This window comes from Saprolegnia diclina (genome assembly GCF_000281045.1).
Source record: "Saprolegnia diclina VS20 unplaced genomic scaffold supercont1.77, whole genome shotgun sequence".
NCBI lineage: Eukaryota > Oomycota > Saprolegniomycetes > Saprolegniales > Saprolegniaceae > Saprolegnia > Saprolegnia diclina.
Window position 1 is genome coordinate 179,156 of NW_008246144.1, and position 15,353 is coordinate 194,508.

General features: G+C 59.5%; 9 protein-coding genes across 9 annotated transcripts; 4 read left to right on the forward strand and 5 right to left on the reverse strand.

Annotated features, from left to right (window-relative positions):
* Positions 1-1,974: 1,974 nt before the first annotated feature.
* Positions 1,975-3,830, forward strand: SDRG_14761 (hypothetical protein). Its single transcript, XM_008620915.1, has 2 exons — positions 1,975-2,447; positions 2,499-3,830. The coding sequence occupies exons 1-2, from the start codon at positions 2,002-2,004 to the stop codon at positions 3,763-3,765; spliced, it is 1,713 nt and encodes a 570-aa protein (XP_008619137.1). The 5' UTR covers positions 1,975-2,001; the 3' UTR covers positions 3,766-3,830.
* Positions 3,831-3,852: 22 nt separating this feature from the next.
* On the reverse strand, positions 3,853-5,644 carry SDRG_14762 (hypothetical protein). Its single transcript, XM_008620916.1, has 2 exons — positions 5,159-5,644; positions 3,853-5,111 (listed from the first exon to the last, which is right to left on the reverse strand). The coding sequence occupies exons 1-2, from the start codon at positions 5,596-5,598 to the stop codon at positions 3,887-3,889; spliced, it is 1,665 nt and encodes a 554-aa protein (XP_008619138.1). The 5' UTR covers positions 5,599-5,644; the 3' UTR covers positions 3,853-3,886.
* A 978-nt stretch (positions 5,645-6,622) lies between these two features.
* SDRG_14763 (hypothetical protein) lies at positions 6,623-7,147 on the forward strand (the record flags this gene model as incomplete). Its single annotated transcript, XM_008620917.1, has 1 exon — positions 6,623-7,147. One exon carries the CDS (start codon positions 6,623-6,625, stop codon positions 7,145-7,147), a length of 525 nt encoding a protein of 174 aa, XP_008619139.1.
* Positions 7,148-8,096: 949 nt separating this feature from the next.
* On the forward strand, positions 8,097-8,785 carry SDRG_14764 (hypothetical protein). The gene has a single exon (XM_008620918.1). It carries the CDS (start codon positions 8,109-8,111, stop codon positions 8,721-8,723), a length of 615 nt encoding a protein of 204 aa, XP_008619140.1. The 5' UTR covers positions 8,097-8,108; the 3' UTR covers positions 8,724-8,785.
* SDRG_14765 (hypothetical protein) lies at positions 8,783-9,542 on the reverse strand (the record flags this gene model as incomplete). The annotated part of the gene is made up of 2 exons (XM_008620919.1): positions 8,783-9,244; positions 9,294-9,542. The coding sequence occupies 2 exons, from the start codon at positions 9,540-9,542 to the stop codon at positions 8,783-8,785; spliced, it is 711 nt and encodes a 236-aa protein (XP_008619141.1).
* A 349-nt stretch (positions 9,543-9,891) lies between these two features.
* Positions 9,892-10,381, forward strand: SDRG_14766 (hypothetical protein; the record flags this gene model as incomplete). Its single annotated transcript, XM_008620920.1, has 3 exons — positions 9,892-10,031; positions 10,078-10,165; positions 10,217-10,381. 3 exons carry the CDS (start codon positions 9,892-9,894, stop codon positions 10,379-10,381), a joined length of 393 nt encoding a protein of 130 aa, XP_008619142.1.
* A 22-nt stretch (positions 10,382-10,403) lies between these two features.
* Positions 10,404-11,687, reverse strand: SDRG_14767 (hypothetical protein; the record flags this gene model as incomplete). Its single annotated transcript, XM_008620921.1, has 3 exons — positions 10,404-10,525; positions 10,568-10,917; positions 10,963-11,687. 3 exons carry the CDS (start codon positions 11,685-11,687, stop codon positions 10,404-10,406), a joined length of 1,197 nt encoding a protein of 398 aa, XP_008619143.1.
* Positions 11,688-12,270: 583 nt separating this feature from the next.
* Positions 12,271-13,580, reverse strand: SDRG_14768 (hypothetical protein; the record flags this gene model as incomplete). Its single annotated transcript, XM_008620922.1, has 3 exons — positions 12,271-12,528; positions 12,577-13,056; positions 13,104-13,580. 3 exons carry the CDS (start codon positions 13,578-13,580, stop codon positions 12,271-12,273), a joined length of 1,215 nt encoding a protein of 404 aa, XP_008619144.1.
* Positions 13,581-14,000: 420 nt separating this feature from the next.
* Positions 14,001-15,269, reverse strand: SDRG_14769 (hypothetical protein; the record flags this gene model as incomplete). The annotated part of the gene is made up of 3 exons (XM_008620923.1): positions 14,001-14,237; positions 14,282-14,749; positions 14,793-15,269. 3 exons carry the CDS (start codon positions 15,267-15,269, stop codon positions 14,001-14,003), a joined length of 1,182 nt encoding a protein of 393 aa, XP_008619145.1.
* Between the last annotated feature and the right edge of the window lie 84 nt (positions 15,270-15,353).

The following is a 15,353-nucleotide window of genomic DNA, read 5'->3' on the forward strand; positions in this document are numbered from 1 at the left end:
CGGAGCGGCGGTAAGGCGATCGCACCTCAAAGTAAGCGCGTCCAACCAAGGCAACATGCGTAGGCGCTCCATCTCGCGATGCGCGCCAAGCAGAGCAGATTTGCATGGACCGTATCGACGAATGTACCTCGAGCAACGAGTGCCTTGAGGGCACGACGCTCGATTTCGAGTCAAGCAGGTCGTTTCCATACGACTGCCCTTGCCACGTAGCGCCGCGAGCACTACGGAAAGGCCATGGCCAAGGTGTCACGCATCTTCAAGATCAAGGTCGCACGGACTGTCCCGACAGTCCCAATCATCTCTCTCTGGTTGCGTGACTAAGTATATCTTGGTGTTGAGCTACAGGAGCGACTACCTCGACGGCCTCAAACCCTGGAAAGGCTAGCACCGCAGCACAGCGAAACGCCAGCCAAGAAGGAGCGGCGGCTCCAGCTATCGTACCGGTAGTCGTGTACTTTATAAGGCCTCGATCTCTCTACTTGTACTGCTCAAAGCGTCCAGAATAGCTTCTTTTCTCTCCGTGTCTACTAGCACTAGGTTATGGCACTCTAAGAATGGAGCTCCAAGCTGGTCGCACTCGAAATACTCTCGTTAGAGTCGCCGCAAAGGACGTGTCGATGAGCTACTGACGACATGGTATCAATGCTTGCATGTCCACTGCTAACTGCAAGGTTGACGATCATTGGACATTGGTTAAGCTGCACATAACCGAAGAACTGTTGACGTGGCAGCACGAGAAGCGAGTAGTAAATCTTATTGCATCCTATTTGTCTCTACCCCACAGAATGTGCTACAAAAGCAGCCTCCCAGCAGCTCTAGCTTCAGCGCCCAACGTGCGACCGAGATTCGTCTCTTGCCTGCGATACCATGCGTATCGAAGCACACGCACTGATTCGAATCCCTCAACCGTGCGCGGTAATCCCAGCCGTGCACGTAACGCGCCGTCGCTGCAGCGGTCGACAGCCCAAAGAATCTCTCTTCACTACCACCGTGAGCTCCCACCGCGTTCCTTCCCGTCGGCCTGTCGTGCAGATTCTTCTAGGTAGCCCGCAGCTCGCTTTCGATCTTGGACCACACCGCCTTATGTCGCTGGAGAATGGTCTAAAAGCAGTGGTCTACAAGCGGTGCTCGCGCGTCTACCTCTACAACGCAGTGCTCGATGCCATGCAGTTACGGTGCATGATTCGTACCCGGCCTTGACGACATTGCAGTGGGATGGCCGTGCACTGTATCTTCTAATAGCGTGGTATAGCTACTAAACAGAACCACTGGAATCCAAGCCGCGCCGTCGGTCGTGTCGGCGATCGTCGCCTCTTTACTGCGGGCGTCCCGTCCCGGATTCCGCGCTCGCGGTCTTTCCGCCAAAGATACCACGCCGCCCATCCAGCCACCGATCCTCGTCTCGCTGAATTTGCATCTGAGTCGTTCACTGTAGCTGTATCTGGCTCGTTCTTTTTGCAGTGATCATCTCCAGCGTAGAGTCCAACGAACTCTGTCGGCTTCAATCTGGTGGCGCGTTGGGTCGCAAGAAGAGCCTGGATATCCTCATCCAAGCAGCAGGCGTCCCCCTTCATGTCCACGAGGGTGACATCCGTACCTCTGGCTCCCACCGTCGATTCCTCGGGTGGGAGACAGGCCGGGAAGAATTGCCTGCGGTCGCTTTTTACGCGTCTCCTCCCAGTCTCCTCCCTTGCGTGTGATCACCACACTGCGTGGTTGTATACTGTATAATTCTGTGACCTTCCATCCTGCCCTGCATCTGCTTGCTGTCGGCGCACTGGACGTGCACGCGAGCTCGCGTTTCCCTCCCATACATCTGGGCCAGGTGTCCCACGGCTCAGGCCCAGGCGTCATCGCGTGGCCCGCCTCGTATTCCCATATGCGAGTATAATACGACTCTTTACAATGCTGCACTTGTGCCAAGTGTCAGGATAAAACGTACTACATACGCGAATCCAAAGACGAGATTGCTCTTTGCAGCAGAATTAGATTTCCATCGGCATGCTGCGCGAGTGGCTGCGTGAGTACTGGAGCATCACCGTACGCACCAAGCCGTATGCAGAGGTGAACGCGGAGAAGTGGCTGCTGCTGTGGCCCATGCCCGGCGGCCAGTACGCCTTCTCGCCATGCCTGCGCTTCCACCGCGTCTACATCATCCTCGCGGCCTTTCTCGCGCAAGCCGCCCTCGGCATCCTGTACGCGATGGCCGTCATGACCGAGCCGTTCAACAAGTACTTCTTCCCCGGCGACAACACGACTGACCACGGCAACCAGCTCCTCCTCGTCGGCGGCGCCTTCTTCGCGTGCACGGTCGCGATGCTGGGACCGGCCCTGGAGCGCCACGGGCCGCGCTGGGGCATGAGCCTCGGCAGCGGCGGCATCCTTCTCGGCTTTATCTTGATGCAAATCGCGCTCTCGACGTCCGCGTGGGCACTCATGTACATCGGGTTCGTTCTAATCACCGTAGTGATCGCTCATGCCCAACACTCGTATCTTAGGACGGTTTTGTGTTCGGTGGGCTTTGGCTACGTCTGCTTGACGTCCATGGCAACATGCCAAAAATGGATTCCCGACCTCCGCGGGACGGCCAGCGGTATCTGCATCCTCGGGTTCGGCCTCGGCCAAGCGTTCTGGACCTTCTTCATCGACGCGATTCTCGACGCCTTTGCAGCGCCGCTCGACGTGGTGTTTTGGCTCATCCTTGCGCTACTGACGCCGCAGCTCGGGCTCTGCACGCTGCTACTTCGGACACCGCCGCCGTCGTTTGTCATCAACGGCCACGACATGCACGGAATTCCCATCGAGCGCGCGCCCAACGCCGACGTGGTCCAGGACGAGTACCTCAAGATCGGCATGACGCTCGTCAACTACAACCTCGTGGACCGGTCGGCCACGTCGGCGCAGCAGCACACGTCGGCGGCCGTCGAAGGCACCGAGCGCCACTACTACGAGCAGGTGAAAGCGCTCTCGCTGGTCCAGTGCATTTTTTCCACCGACTTTCTCTGTCTCTGCGTCGCGTTCGCGGCCAACTCGACGATCGGGCTCACGTTCGTGTCGATCGCGTCGCCCAAGAACGGCACCGACCCAACCATCGCCCTCTACTCGATCACAAAGGACGACGCCGCGCACCTCGTCACGATCGGGTCGGTCGTGGGCTTTGCCGGGCGGCTGCTCGTGCCCATGCTCTCGGACGTCATCATCCGCATCTTCTACGCCAACCCGGCCTTTGCGCGCAAGATCGTGTTTGTGCTCCTGCTCGCGATCCAGAGCGTGACGCTGCCGATCTTTGCCGACCGGTTCGACTCGTACAGCGCGTTCCAGTGGCTCATCTACACGGTCAAGTTTGTCAGCGGCGGCGGCGGTGCGCTCATTGCGTGCTTCCTCACCGACATGTACGGTGTCTACAACATGGGCACCATGTACGGGCTCATCTTGACGAGCTGGTCCATCGGGCTTCTCCTTGTGAAGGCGCTTTTCAAGGACGTGCTTGGGCCGAGCCAGCTCCGCGGCTACTGGATGCTCTCGCTCGTTGGGCTTGTGCTCATGGTGTTTGTGCGCACGGTCTCGATCGACCGGTTCTACCACGGCTATCAATTTTCCATGTTTGGTCGCATCTTAGTCCAGATTCCGTTCCGAACACCAAATACGCAGTGGCGCAAGACGACGACGGACCAAAACGTGGTCATGCTCACGCCCAACCGCGGCTCGTTCTTCATGTGGAACTCGGACTCGGAGCGCAGCGGCCACGACATCCGCGACATTTAACCCACTACATAGTCTAGTACACCTAATTATACATTATAACAGCTCGTCTTGTTGTCGTCGTCGCATCGCTGTCTGAAGATCCCAAAGTGTACACAATCGAAATAAATTACGTGGCACGCTCCTAGACGTGCACTTTTTGAAAACCATTGTCCGAGTCGATTTCATAAATGAAGAAGGAGCCGCGCTCGGGCGACATGGTTGGCGGCCGCACGTCGTCGTCGCGCGCGTCGTCGTCCCGTGGGCCAAACGGAAGATCCACGATCGATCGCCCACAGAGCGAGAGCCGGTAGCCGTCGTAGAACCGGTCGCGGGACGTTGTCCGGACAAAGACGAGCAGCACGAGCCCGGCGAGACAGAGCGCCCAGAACACCAGCAGCGTATCCCCATCGACGCCGACCTTGACGAGCGGCGCGACAAAGAGGAGGACGGTCGCCCAGATGCTCCACGCAAACGCATACATGGCGCCCATGTTGTAGACGCCGTACATGTCCGTGAGGAAGCATACGACGAGCGACGCCGCCGCGCCGCCGCAAAATTTGGTCACGTAGATCATGGCCGGCACGGTGCTGTCGAAGTCACTGGCGCAGATCGGGAGCGCAATCACGGCCAATAGAAGCACGGCGACAAAGGTCACCTTGCGCGCAAACGCCGGGTTGGCGTAAAAGACGCAAATGACCGCGTCCGAGACCATCGGGACGCCCAGTCGCCCGGCGAACCCGAGAAGCGCACCGTGCAGCTTGAGCGACTCCGCGTTCGCGATCGCATAGTCGGTGGCCCACGAGGCGCCCGGCGCCGCGAGCGGAATGTACGGTAAATTGAGCGTCGAGAGCGCGACAAACGCCATGCAGAGACAGACAAAGTCGGTCGAGAGCACGCACTGCATGAGGGTGAGCGCCTTGACTTGCTCGTGGTACTGCCGCGTCGTGACCTCGGCGTCGGTCGTGCCCGACTCGTTCGAGCGACGGCGAATCGCGTCAAAGTTGACGAGTGTCATGCCAACCTTTAGGAATTCGTCGTGGATGACGTCGGCCTTGACCGCGCGGTCGACCGGAATCCCGTGCATGTCGTGGCCGCGGACGAAGAAATCGGGCGGCGGCGTCCGGAGAATGAGCGTGCAGAGCCCGAGGAGCGGGAGCATGACCGCCAAAACGAACCAGTAGTAGTGCTGCAGCGGCACGCCATGTTCCTCGAGCGTCTCAAAGTACCAATTCCAGAGCGGCTGCCCGAGGCTGAACCCAACCGAGCAGAGGCCGCTGATGGTGCCGCGGAGGTCGGGCGCCCACTTTTGCGCGGTCGAGATGGACGTCAAGAGCACGACGCCGAGCCCCACGCTGGAAAAGAGCAGCCTAATATCGCAATAAGAACCGAGAGGAGTAAGATCACATTGTACAACCCAATGTGCATCATGGGCCAGAGGCGTGCGAGCAGCGCGACTTCGAGGCCGAGGTAGCCAAAGACGACAAAGGAGGTACCAAAGAGCATGGACCAGCGGGGCCCGCGGCGCTCAAGGAGGGGCGTGAGGAAGGCGGCAATGATGCAGTAGGCGATGACGCCGACGACGAGCGACCGAAGCGCGCCAGAAATGAGGTCGGGGTCCTCAAAGAAGACGCCGGCAAAGGACTCGAAGACGACAATCATTGCATAGAGGATGCCGGCGCAGAGCTGCGCGAGGAACCCCGCGAGAAAGATGTACCACCGGTGGAACCGCAGGCAGTGCAGCACGAGCGGCGGGCGATGCGCTCGAGGAAAAACAAAGAGGTAGCGCTCGGCGTGGACGACGTCCAGCGGTTTGGTCGGGAGGCTAATGCACCAGTACGCCTGCAGCCATTCCATGGCGAGCGAAAGAGCTAGAATGGCACGTTTGCTGTTTGCTACCAAGAGTGGAACATTCATCTGAATCGTGTGGACGTGATTGGCCGACGTGAGAGACGGGGCGTGAGTCGCGGTTTAGCCACCGCACGATAGACGATCGTCACAAGTTGGCACACTACACTGTACGAGCAAGTACTATGTGATGAGCTCTTGTAGTTCTAGTCGTCGTCGCAAAATCGGTGCTATGGCGAACAGGATAGACAAATAACCACATCAATTTTGCATTCGGGGCTTGTTGAGCTTCTCCGATGCACCACCTGGGTGATCTGAAACGAAGCCAAGATATACCTTTGCTTCGTACCCTGCTCGCTCGGTACCCTTGGTGCTCTCACGGCTGCCCCTTTCGGCTAATATCAACAACAACTATCCATCACAACTATCCAACGAACGTGACATGTTCGTCGTTTGCTCAGTCGTCCTCATCACCGCAGCATATCAGCGACGACGCCTAGACAGACCACTGAACCAGCTTTCGGGTACGAATTCGCACAAAGATTATCGAATGCACGCAGGAGACTACCGGTTTAGACAGACGATCACCAGTCGTTACTTAGACTAATGGTCTAGTGTAACAGTGTTATGACTACTACAAACCGTACGACTGGACGTGTCGAGATCATCTTGTGATACGATGTGGCATCTGAAATCAGCTGGGTCGTCTTGCTATGAATCACGAATGACTCGTTTGGTCATTGGCTGCCAGTCCTTCTGGCAGGTTGATTCGACAAAGTCACACATAGTGCTTGGTTGAATTTGCAAGAGTGAACAACCCGCACACAGAGTTGTTTCATGTTTTTTGTGTTTTCGCTGGATATTTCTGCACGATGGTATCGCGGACGATTTGAATGTATCCGTTGCCCTGTGATGTATCCAAATATCATCTCTCCAAGCTGTCCACTTGCGGCCATTTTCAGCCAAGCGCCTTCCGGCTCCATGCGTCTGGCTTCTATATAACAAGCACTGCACGAAGCGGCGTCACTTGACGATGGCATTTCACCAGGCCACACTGCGCCTCGAGGAAGCCCCGACGAGCCGTTGCTACCTGCTCACGCGCCCCGTGCTCATCACGTCGCACGTCGACGGGCGCAAGCAGTACTTGACAACCCGGCTTTGGTCGTCGCGCTTGCGCTGGTCGTCGACGCCGTCGCGCCGGTCGATCTTTGTCACTGACGCAACGCTGTCGACGCCGACGCATATCGTGTTGCGCAGCCAGCGTCGATTGCGCTGCATTATGGAGCTAGCCTCGCCCGAAGTAGACGGCTGCTGGCCCCGAAAGGTCCCGGCTTGCGCGTTTGTTTTGACGCGGCGCACGCGTGCAGGGCTGCCAACCGACCTTTTCGAGAGCCCAGAGGTGTCCAGCGTGGCGTCGACGCCATTGCAGAGTCGGTCGCGAGGCGGGAGCCGGTACGTGCTGCGTAGCATGGAGCGACCGGGCGACGTTGATGTGCGATCACACGACGGCTCGACATGGGTGCCGCTGAGCCTCTTCTCCCCCCACCCGAGCCAATAATAGTCTATTCGTGAACAATGTGTAAAACAACGAGCAACAATAACGCCAGAGCGAAATTCCAGTCTTGAACGATCTCAAGAGCGCCCGATCGGTTGATCGGCTCTACTGGGTGCCGTTTCCTTGGTGTCCTTGCTGTTAACTTGGATATAAGAGCAGTATGTATCCATAGCTACCTTCGATGGAGCAGAGTCTGTAACTTGGTGCAAAAAAGAAGAGCCAAAAACCCTCGGTGTGGATGTTGAAAAATGCTCGCTAGAAATATGACTTCTTGCATTGGGTTGTTGAGCTGTGGTGGTAGCGTCCATACCGATCGCCAAGTCGAGAACGCCGACGACCCTGTCGTCCCCACCGACAACTTCTTGGTGGCATGGATATTACCAGTAGCGTCTCAATAAAAGTCAGATCTCACTCGTGTCGTCTCGCCCAAGCCTTGACGTTGTCTTGCCTATGGAGCGGGGACAAGGAGCCCACGCCGAGAATGCACGACGAGGCATGCGTGCAGCCAAACCGAACAGGACGGATCCTTCCACAGTACCATCATGACGTGACGAACACACTTGCGTAGTTGCGCACTGGGCTTCGACAGCCTTCTGCGGTGGCGTACCGTAGGTACAAGTAGAGCCCGTCCGTGCTAAAGCCCAGCTGTCTTTCTGCAAAGAGTTGGACCCCGTCGGTCTGGGTCCGAAGATGGATGCCCTTGCACCAAGGCCCTCGCCAGGAGCTCACCATGGCGCAGGCTGCTAGCCTGAGGCGACGAGACAGTGTTGATAAAAATACAGTGCGTTCCTGTCCGAGCTGCCACGTTCGACGCGGCAACAGGTGGCACGTCTCGCCCCACGTTGAGCTGCCGCGCCACTGTCTTGACGCAAAACCCGCGGAGTCCCGCCGCAGATGGTCTAGTGCAACGAAGGGCAGCCATCTTGGTCCAACGCCATTTTGCATTTTGCACTTTGCGTTCAACATGCAAGCGCCCATTGTGCTCACGTGCGACGCTGGCAAGGCCATGGTCGTCGCCACCGACAAGTCGTCGACTGCGTCTGTCGTCGAATCGCGCTTCCTCCTCGATGGCGCTGAGTACCTCTCCATCGAGCCTATCGACGAGTCGCTCGTGCACCTCGTCTCGATGCACCACGGCAAGCGGTACCTCAGCGGGCAGCCGCTGCGCTCCTCGCTCGTCTGGTCAACGCGCGCGTCGCCCCGAGCCGTCTTTCGCATCGCCGAGTCCGAGTCGCCAGGGACCTTTTGCCTTGAGAGCGTGCGCTGGCCGCAGCAGTTTGTGCACTGGAAGCGCGCGCGCTCCAGCCGCGCAATTGGTCACCTCGCGCTCACGCGCAAGCACGCGACAGCGTTCGCTGCTATTGACGCTGCCCAGCGCGACCAGACGCTCCTCCGACGGCGGTACGATGCGAACTCGGCCGTTCCCACCGTCTACGTCTGCGCCACAGCTTTCAACGTCGACTTGACGAGCGCAGAGGAGGTTGACGCGCTCTGCGTCCTCGAGCCCATCGGGTGCTGGGAAGCCGAGGACTTGCCGGTGGCGTACCGTGCCGACTGGCAGCACTGTCAAGCGTCCTAGTCGCCCCGATTCTGTATTTATTCGGTTTAAAGATGATATATATAAAACCACATGTCGCATCAGATGGCTTGGTACATGGACACTGTGGGCGGTGGCAGCTCCAGTGGCGGCAAGTTGCACTGGTCAACGTACGACCGCGTCCAGAGCAGCATGAGCAGAGCAAACGCGAGGGCCAGCAGCGGCGACAGCAGCACCATGCTGCCAATCGAGAAGAGGCTGATGCATGTCACGCGCAGCGAGGCTTCGAGCAGGAGCGCGACGCCGTAGACGCGGCAGACGCACTTTGAGACCGCTTGGACCTCGGGATGGCACCAGTAGACAGCTAGCGACGCACGCTTGGCGTCCGAAGAGCCGTAGAAGCCGCGCACGTAGTGCCACACGAGGTTCTCGTCGTCCCACTGGAGCGAGAGTAGAAAGCCGGCGCCGATCGTCATGGTCGTGAACGAGTCCTTGACGAGGAGCACCTTGGGCTCGTTGGTGAGAAAGAGCGCGGCGAGCGCCGAGGCTGTCGCGAGCACTTGCTATTTCAGCAAGATAGCCGCGTTGTTATATGCTGCGGTTCATACGTACTAGAGCCGAGATGGGATCGAGGCAGCGGAAGACGAGGATCTGGTACAGCGTTTCGAGCGCGGGCGGCAGCGCTGCCAGCAGCATCGCACGCAGCTCGGTCGTGAACGGCATGCTCGCGTAGTAGAGCAAGAGCGGTAAGACAAGGTTGATAAGGACACACTGCGCTGCGTTCTTTTGCGGCCACGACGACGACGCAGTCGACGGCAGCAGCGGTGTGAAAGCCTTGGGGGGCTCGGCGCTGGCTTGCATTGTCGGCAATAATGGACCGTTGCGCGAAAGGCGCCAAACCTTCGAGCATCGAAGACGCCAGGAACATTTGGTGGCCGCCAACGGCTTGCAAGTCCGTAGTCGTGCCACCGCTCAAGTCCCGGGCTTGCGGTCGGTTGCCTAGCTTGTCGTCGGGGGCGGTGAGCTGCAGTCGTTACGGCACCGGCGACAGCAGGCGAGATTATGCCCATCAACGTTTGCGGCTTGGCGATCTTGAATGTGAGTATTGATAGTTAGTCGCGATTTCGACTACAGTGTCGTTTCGACTAAATCCGGATATGTGGATTCTATCCGGCATTGCCCATTCCAGCTTTCCCACCGCAAACGCAAGATGGCCGACTTGATGCTCCAGAGCGAGTTCTCCAAGGACCCGAACAAGCCCTTTAGCAGCCGCGTCGACGACATCTCGGCGTCCTTCGACGCCATTCTGAAGGAATGCTCCGAGCTCTTCCTCCTCATGGAGAAGGCCGAGTACGTACATACGGACCTTCTCCTTCGCTCATCCACGCGCCTGTAGCCCGGCGACGCGCGAGGCTGGCGCCGAGGCCATCAAGAAGAAGATCGACGCCTTCAACTCGGTTTGCGACGAGCTGTACAAGGAGATCGTACGCGTGTCAAGGCCATGGCGCAGGCGGTCATCATCACGCTGCGTGTAGATGCGCCGGAAGGAGAAGCTGGTCAACCACAACGAGAAGGGCATCACGCGGACCATCGACTTGCATCGACAGATCCAAACGGCGGGCAACCTCGCGCAGATGATGGGCGAGTTCCGCCACTTCCTGCACACGTCGACGCCACCGCCCCACACGCAGCCGCAGTAACAACATGTACATTCTATGCTCATTACTTCAAGAGACCGATCAGCGACAGCACAGTCATGAGCACGCCGCTGGCGACGAGGAATGCGCCGCCGTACTTGAGCTTGGCGTTCACCTGGTTGACGCCGACTTGCCAGAGAAAGAGGCCTATGCATCTCGTATGAGCTCCAAAATGCAGTGCAGTCGTACCTGGCACTGCAAAGTTGAGGAGGATGTCGCCGACGGCGCCGACAAAGCCCATGATCATGCTCAGGTCCTTGCACGTAATCGCAAGGACGTACGCGCCAACGAGCGACGCCATTGTCCAAGAGGTGCGCGTGGAACGCGAGACGTCGCCGTCGCCGACAGCAACGGCCTCGAGCACATGCAGGAAGGGCTGGAAGATGAGCGGGATCTTTAGCACCATGCACGTGCCAAGCACGATGCGGACGCTGTTGACGAGCGGGTCGTCGGACGCAAAGCCCGTGAGGATGTCGGGCACGATCGCGCCGTGGAAGCACACGTAGCCGAGGAAGCTGAAGCAGGCGTAGAGCACGCACCTAGAGACATACATATGTATACATCATGCTCGCCAGTAGAGATACCCGAAGAACATGGTGGTAAAGTTGATCGCGTGCATCTGCGCCTTGTGCTGGAGCTCGCCGTAGACGCGGACAGAGTTGATTTGGCAGCCAAAGGCCAGCGCTTGAAGCGGGATCGTGTACAGCACGCCGTCCACCGAGATGGCTGGCGACGCCTCCGGGAGCCCGCCCGTCTGCACCGCGCGCACAAACAGCACCAGAAAGATGTAGCCCATGCAGCCGACGACGATCGAGTTGGAGTGGCGCAGCGCGTAGAGCGACTCGGCGAGGCAGAGCGGGATCGCGACGAGCGTAAAGAGCGCGCCGATCACATACCGACTCACATACGCAGCGACGAACGGGTGCAAGAGGTCCATGGCGACGACCATGAAGACCGCCATGATGCCAAAGAGCAGCACGAGCGTGAGCAGACGCACAAACCACTGGCGGCCGCGGCCAAAGAGCACGCTGCTCATGCCCTCGAACGAGTACTCGCCGGTTGCGTCTGCGGTGACGATGCACGCGTAGCACGACACGAACGCAAAGCCGGCCATGACGACGAAGAGGAGTGTGCACCCGAGGACGCCGGTCATCGCCATCGTACTCGGAAGCGCGAGCGCGCCGGCGCCCATCATGGTGCCCACGAGCGCAAAGGTCGACGTCCAGAACGTTCCTTGCGGCAGCGGCGCCGACGCGCCATGCTCGTCACCGGCCTTGACCAGGAGCGCGCTCTGCTCGTTACGTGCCATTGGAAAATGATGACAAACGAGGTTGCCCTTTTGCATACACCGGGGTATGGCGCTGAAAAGGCATACTCGCCCGGGGCACGGTCGAGGGTCATTGTCTGGGAGAAACCGGATATTGACCGAATTAGGACTTTGCAGGTGGGCAAAACTCAACAAGATTCGGTTTTCCACCGAGGGTGTGGACAGGAGTGGGAGACGGCAAGTTGAAGTTGGTGAGGTCGCCAGAGCCCCTTTTTTACTCCATGTCACGAGTCAACCAACGGCCACGAGAGCGCGACCGTACCAGATTCCAGATTCCAGATCTGGCAGCGGATCTTACTGACGGGGCGTCGTCGATGTCTCCCTCCTCTCGACAACCGATGCCCGATGTCGAGGCGAACGTCCCGCCACTCCGCCGGCAACGATGTAGCGGCACGCGGCTGCGAAGGAAGGTCACCGAAGGGCAGAGGATCGGTCATTCGAACGCTGTGCTGGCGATGATGACGGCTTCGTGCCAGTGGTGGTGGTGCAATGCCCAAGCCGACGATCTTCAAGGTCTTACTATCAAGGTATCAACGAGCATATGAACGATATGCACATTGTATTACTACGCAATGGCGGTGGCGACGAGGCCGTAGATGGCGACACCCGAAAGCGTGAGCCCGAGAAGCATCAAGAGCACGGCTAAGATCTTGTAGAAGGTCGTGCCCGGGAGCGCAAACGCCGGGCCTTGGGTCACTTCAAAGAGGAAAAAGCCGGGGAGCACGAGCATGACGACGCTGCCGACGACTGCGCCAAACCAAAACAGCGTCAGACCGAGGCCCGGGCTCAGCACGGCGAGGCCGCCGGCGAGGGCGAAGAAGACCTACAATACAATGTCAAAACCAAGTCGACTCGGGAGTTGAACCCGCACCAGCGTGGCCACCATGCGGAAGACGAGGCGCCCGACCGACTTGCGCTCGGCAAAGTACGTGTCTTCGAAGATGTCGCGGAGTGGAAAGAACGTGCGCGGAATCGAGACGAGGAGCGCGCTCGCAAGCACGACACGGAGCACGTTGACGTCCCAAGCGTCAGACGCAAAGGACGCGAGGACATTGTCGGCCGGCGTCCCGCTCGTCGCGAGGTACCCGAAGGTCGCGACCGCGTAGTAGACGCCGAGGCTAAAGACGACGACGAGGAGAGGCAGGTATCGCTGCGTCGTGAGCGCCTGCTGGCCGTCGCCAATCGTGCCGTACGTCCGCAGGAGCTGGACATGCCCGAGGAAGCTCGAGAGCTGGATCGGGACGACGTAGCTCACGTCCATCCAGTTGGACGACGCCGCGTTCGATGGCCAGGACCCGCCGACCGAGTGGCCCGAGAGGCTCAGCGCAAGGTACAGCGCACAGAGCACGATCTACAAACAGTCCATGACTCGTCCCTTGAGCGAAAGAAAACGTGTACCAAGTGGCGGGACCAGTGGAGAAAGTTGGGCACAACGTCCGGCAAACAGAGCGGGAACGGGACAAGGCAGAGGAGCGCGCAGATCGCGGGGCGCGAGAGGCCCACGAATGGCGCGACGAGGTCCGTGGCCACGAGGAGGTAGATGACCACCGTGCCGACGAGCGGGAGGAGCGTGATGGCGCGGATGAGCTGGCCATGGTGCGGCGAGCAGAGCCGCCTCGTGATGGCTTCGTACGAGTACGCTTGTGTGGCATGGGCGACGACGGTCAGCGAGTGCAGCGACGCGAGCGAGAGGAGTCCGGTTGCGCCGAGGGCGACAAGGGCCGGCGTCGGCTGCGCGACCACGAGCGTGTGGGGCAGCGCGAGGAGGCCCGCGCCGAGGATCGAGGACGAGAGCGTGAGGAAGGATGAGGCGAAGCTGGCGCCGGGGCTGGCGCGGATCGACTTGAGGGGCAGGAGCAGGCGGCGCTCGCTCATTCGTCTTCTCTCGTGTGTTGTTGACTGCGATAATATCCAAAACGCCCAATGGTCCCTGATTGGCCAAAATACTGCGACAAGTCACTTTCATTGGTCAAAAGCATGCAATAATGAGCGAAAATGATCGCCTTGCCCAAGCCGGCGATGACTGCTCATTGGTGCAAAAGAAGGTGATACGCAAGTGGATTGGCTAAAATGGTTCGGAATAGCGACCGCACTGGCGTCAGAAGCTACGATGGACAACCGAGACGGTGTCGACCGCACACAACCCAGCCGACCATCGACCTCCGTCGGGCCACGTGGCGCCTGCGAGGACCAAGTGGCCTCGACCAGGGCTGATCCGACAACCCGGCGACCCTCAACGACCCGCTGCCACCGCCACACCAGCACGCGAGCTCATCTATGGCGAGTGTATGTGGCTTAGAGAAAGGACCAGAGCGCGAGGGCGAGTAAGCTCGTGCCAATGAGGATCATGGCGCGGGCGAGATGCAAGTGCCACTGCACCATGGGCAGGAAGCCTTGGTCGAGCGCCTTCTTGAGAAAGACGCCGGGCACAATGAACGAGACGACGAGGCCGGCCGAGGCGCCAACCCACGCCATGACGTGGCTCAAGTCGGTGGCGGCCACGGCGGCGGCGCCCGCGCCCAGCAGAAAGCCCTAGCGACAGCATCAAGCAGTGTTGGTAGCGCATTTAGATATACCAAAATCAGCAGCACGCGGTAGGGCAGCCGGAGGTGCTCGATCTTGGGCCGCATGTACCAGAGCTCGACGACCTCCCGGAACGGCTGGAACACGAGCGGCGTCTTGCACCACATGCACATGGCGAGCGCGGCCTTGACGCCCGAGATGCTCACGTCAGCGAGCGGAAAGCCGTCGAGGATGTCGGCGGGCGGCGCGCCGCCGAGGCAGACGTAGCCCGCGATCGACGCAATCGTATACAAGACAAGCCCAGACGCAAGCGCATACGCTGCGATATGCGTGATCGACGACTTGCAGCGCAGCTCGCCGTACGCACGCACAAAGTTGAAGTGGCAGCAAAAGCTCAGCGTCTGGATCGGCAGCACCGAGGCGAGGCCAACCAAGGTAACGTCATGCGCGGGCGCGGGCCAAGGCTTGTCGACTGCATGGCCCACGAGCACGAGGACGACGTAGAGGACGCATGCGACCACCTACGATCGACATGATGGAATGAGTTGCAGCCGCGATCCATACCATGGCACTCGAATAGCGCAGCGCGTGGAGCGTGTCGGGGAGGCAGAGGGGAAAGAGACACACGACAAACACCAAAGTGATGCTCGCGCGCGAGAGCGGCAGCACAGGCGCGACCATGTCGGCGGCGATGACCATGTACAGGACCGCGCCGCCAAAGAGCGGGAGTAACGTCACGAGCCGCAGGCACCAGAGCTCGACGCGCGTGCAGAGGAGACGGCCCATGGCCTCGTACGAGTACGCGTCGGTAGCGTCGGCGACCAAGGCCAAGCAGAGGAACGAGAGGCCCGTGAGTGCGGCGTTGAGGATGAGCAGCACGACGCTCGGGACGACGGTCGCACTGGCGACGGTGCTAGGCAGCGCGAGGACGCCCGCGCCCAGCATGGAGCACATGAGCGATACGTAGGAGGATGCGACCGTGCCATGCGGCCGCGCCAAGAACGACGACGTGTCCTTGAAGAGCAGCGGCGTGTACTCCATCGTCGACCTTCGAGTGCGAGCCAATCTGCAGGATTGTATCCGGATACGATGCACTTCCCACAACCGTCTCCCATCCGTGGGATA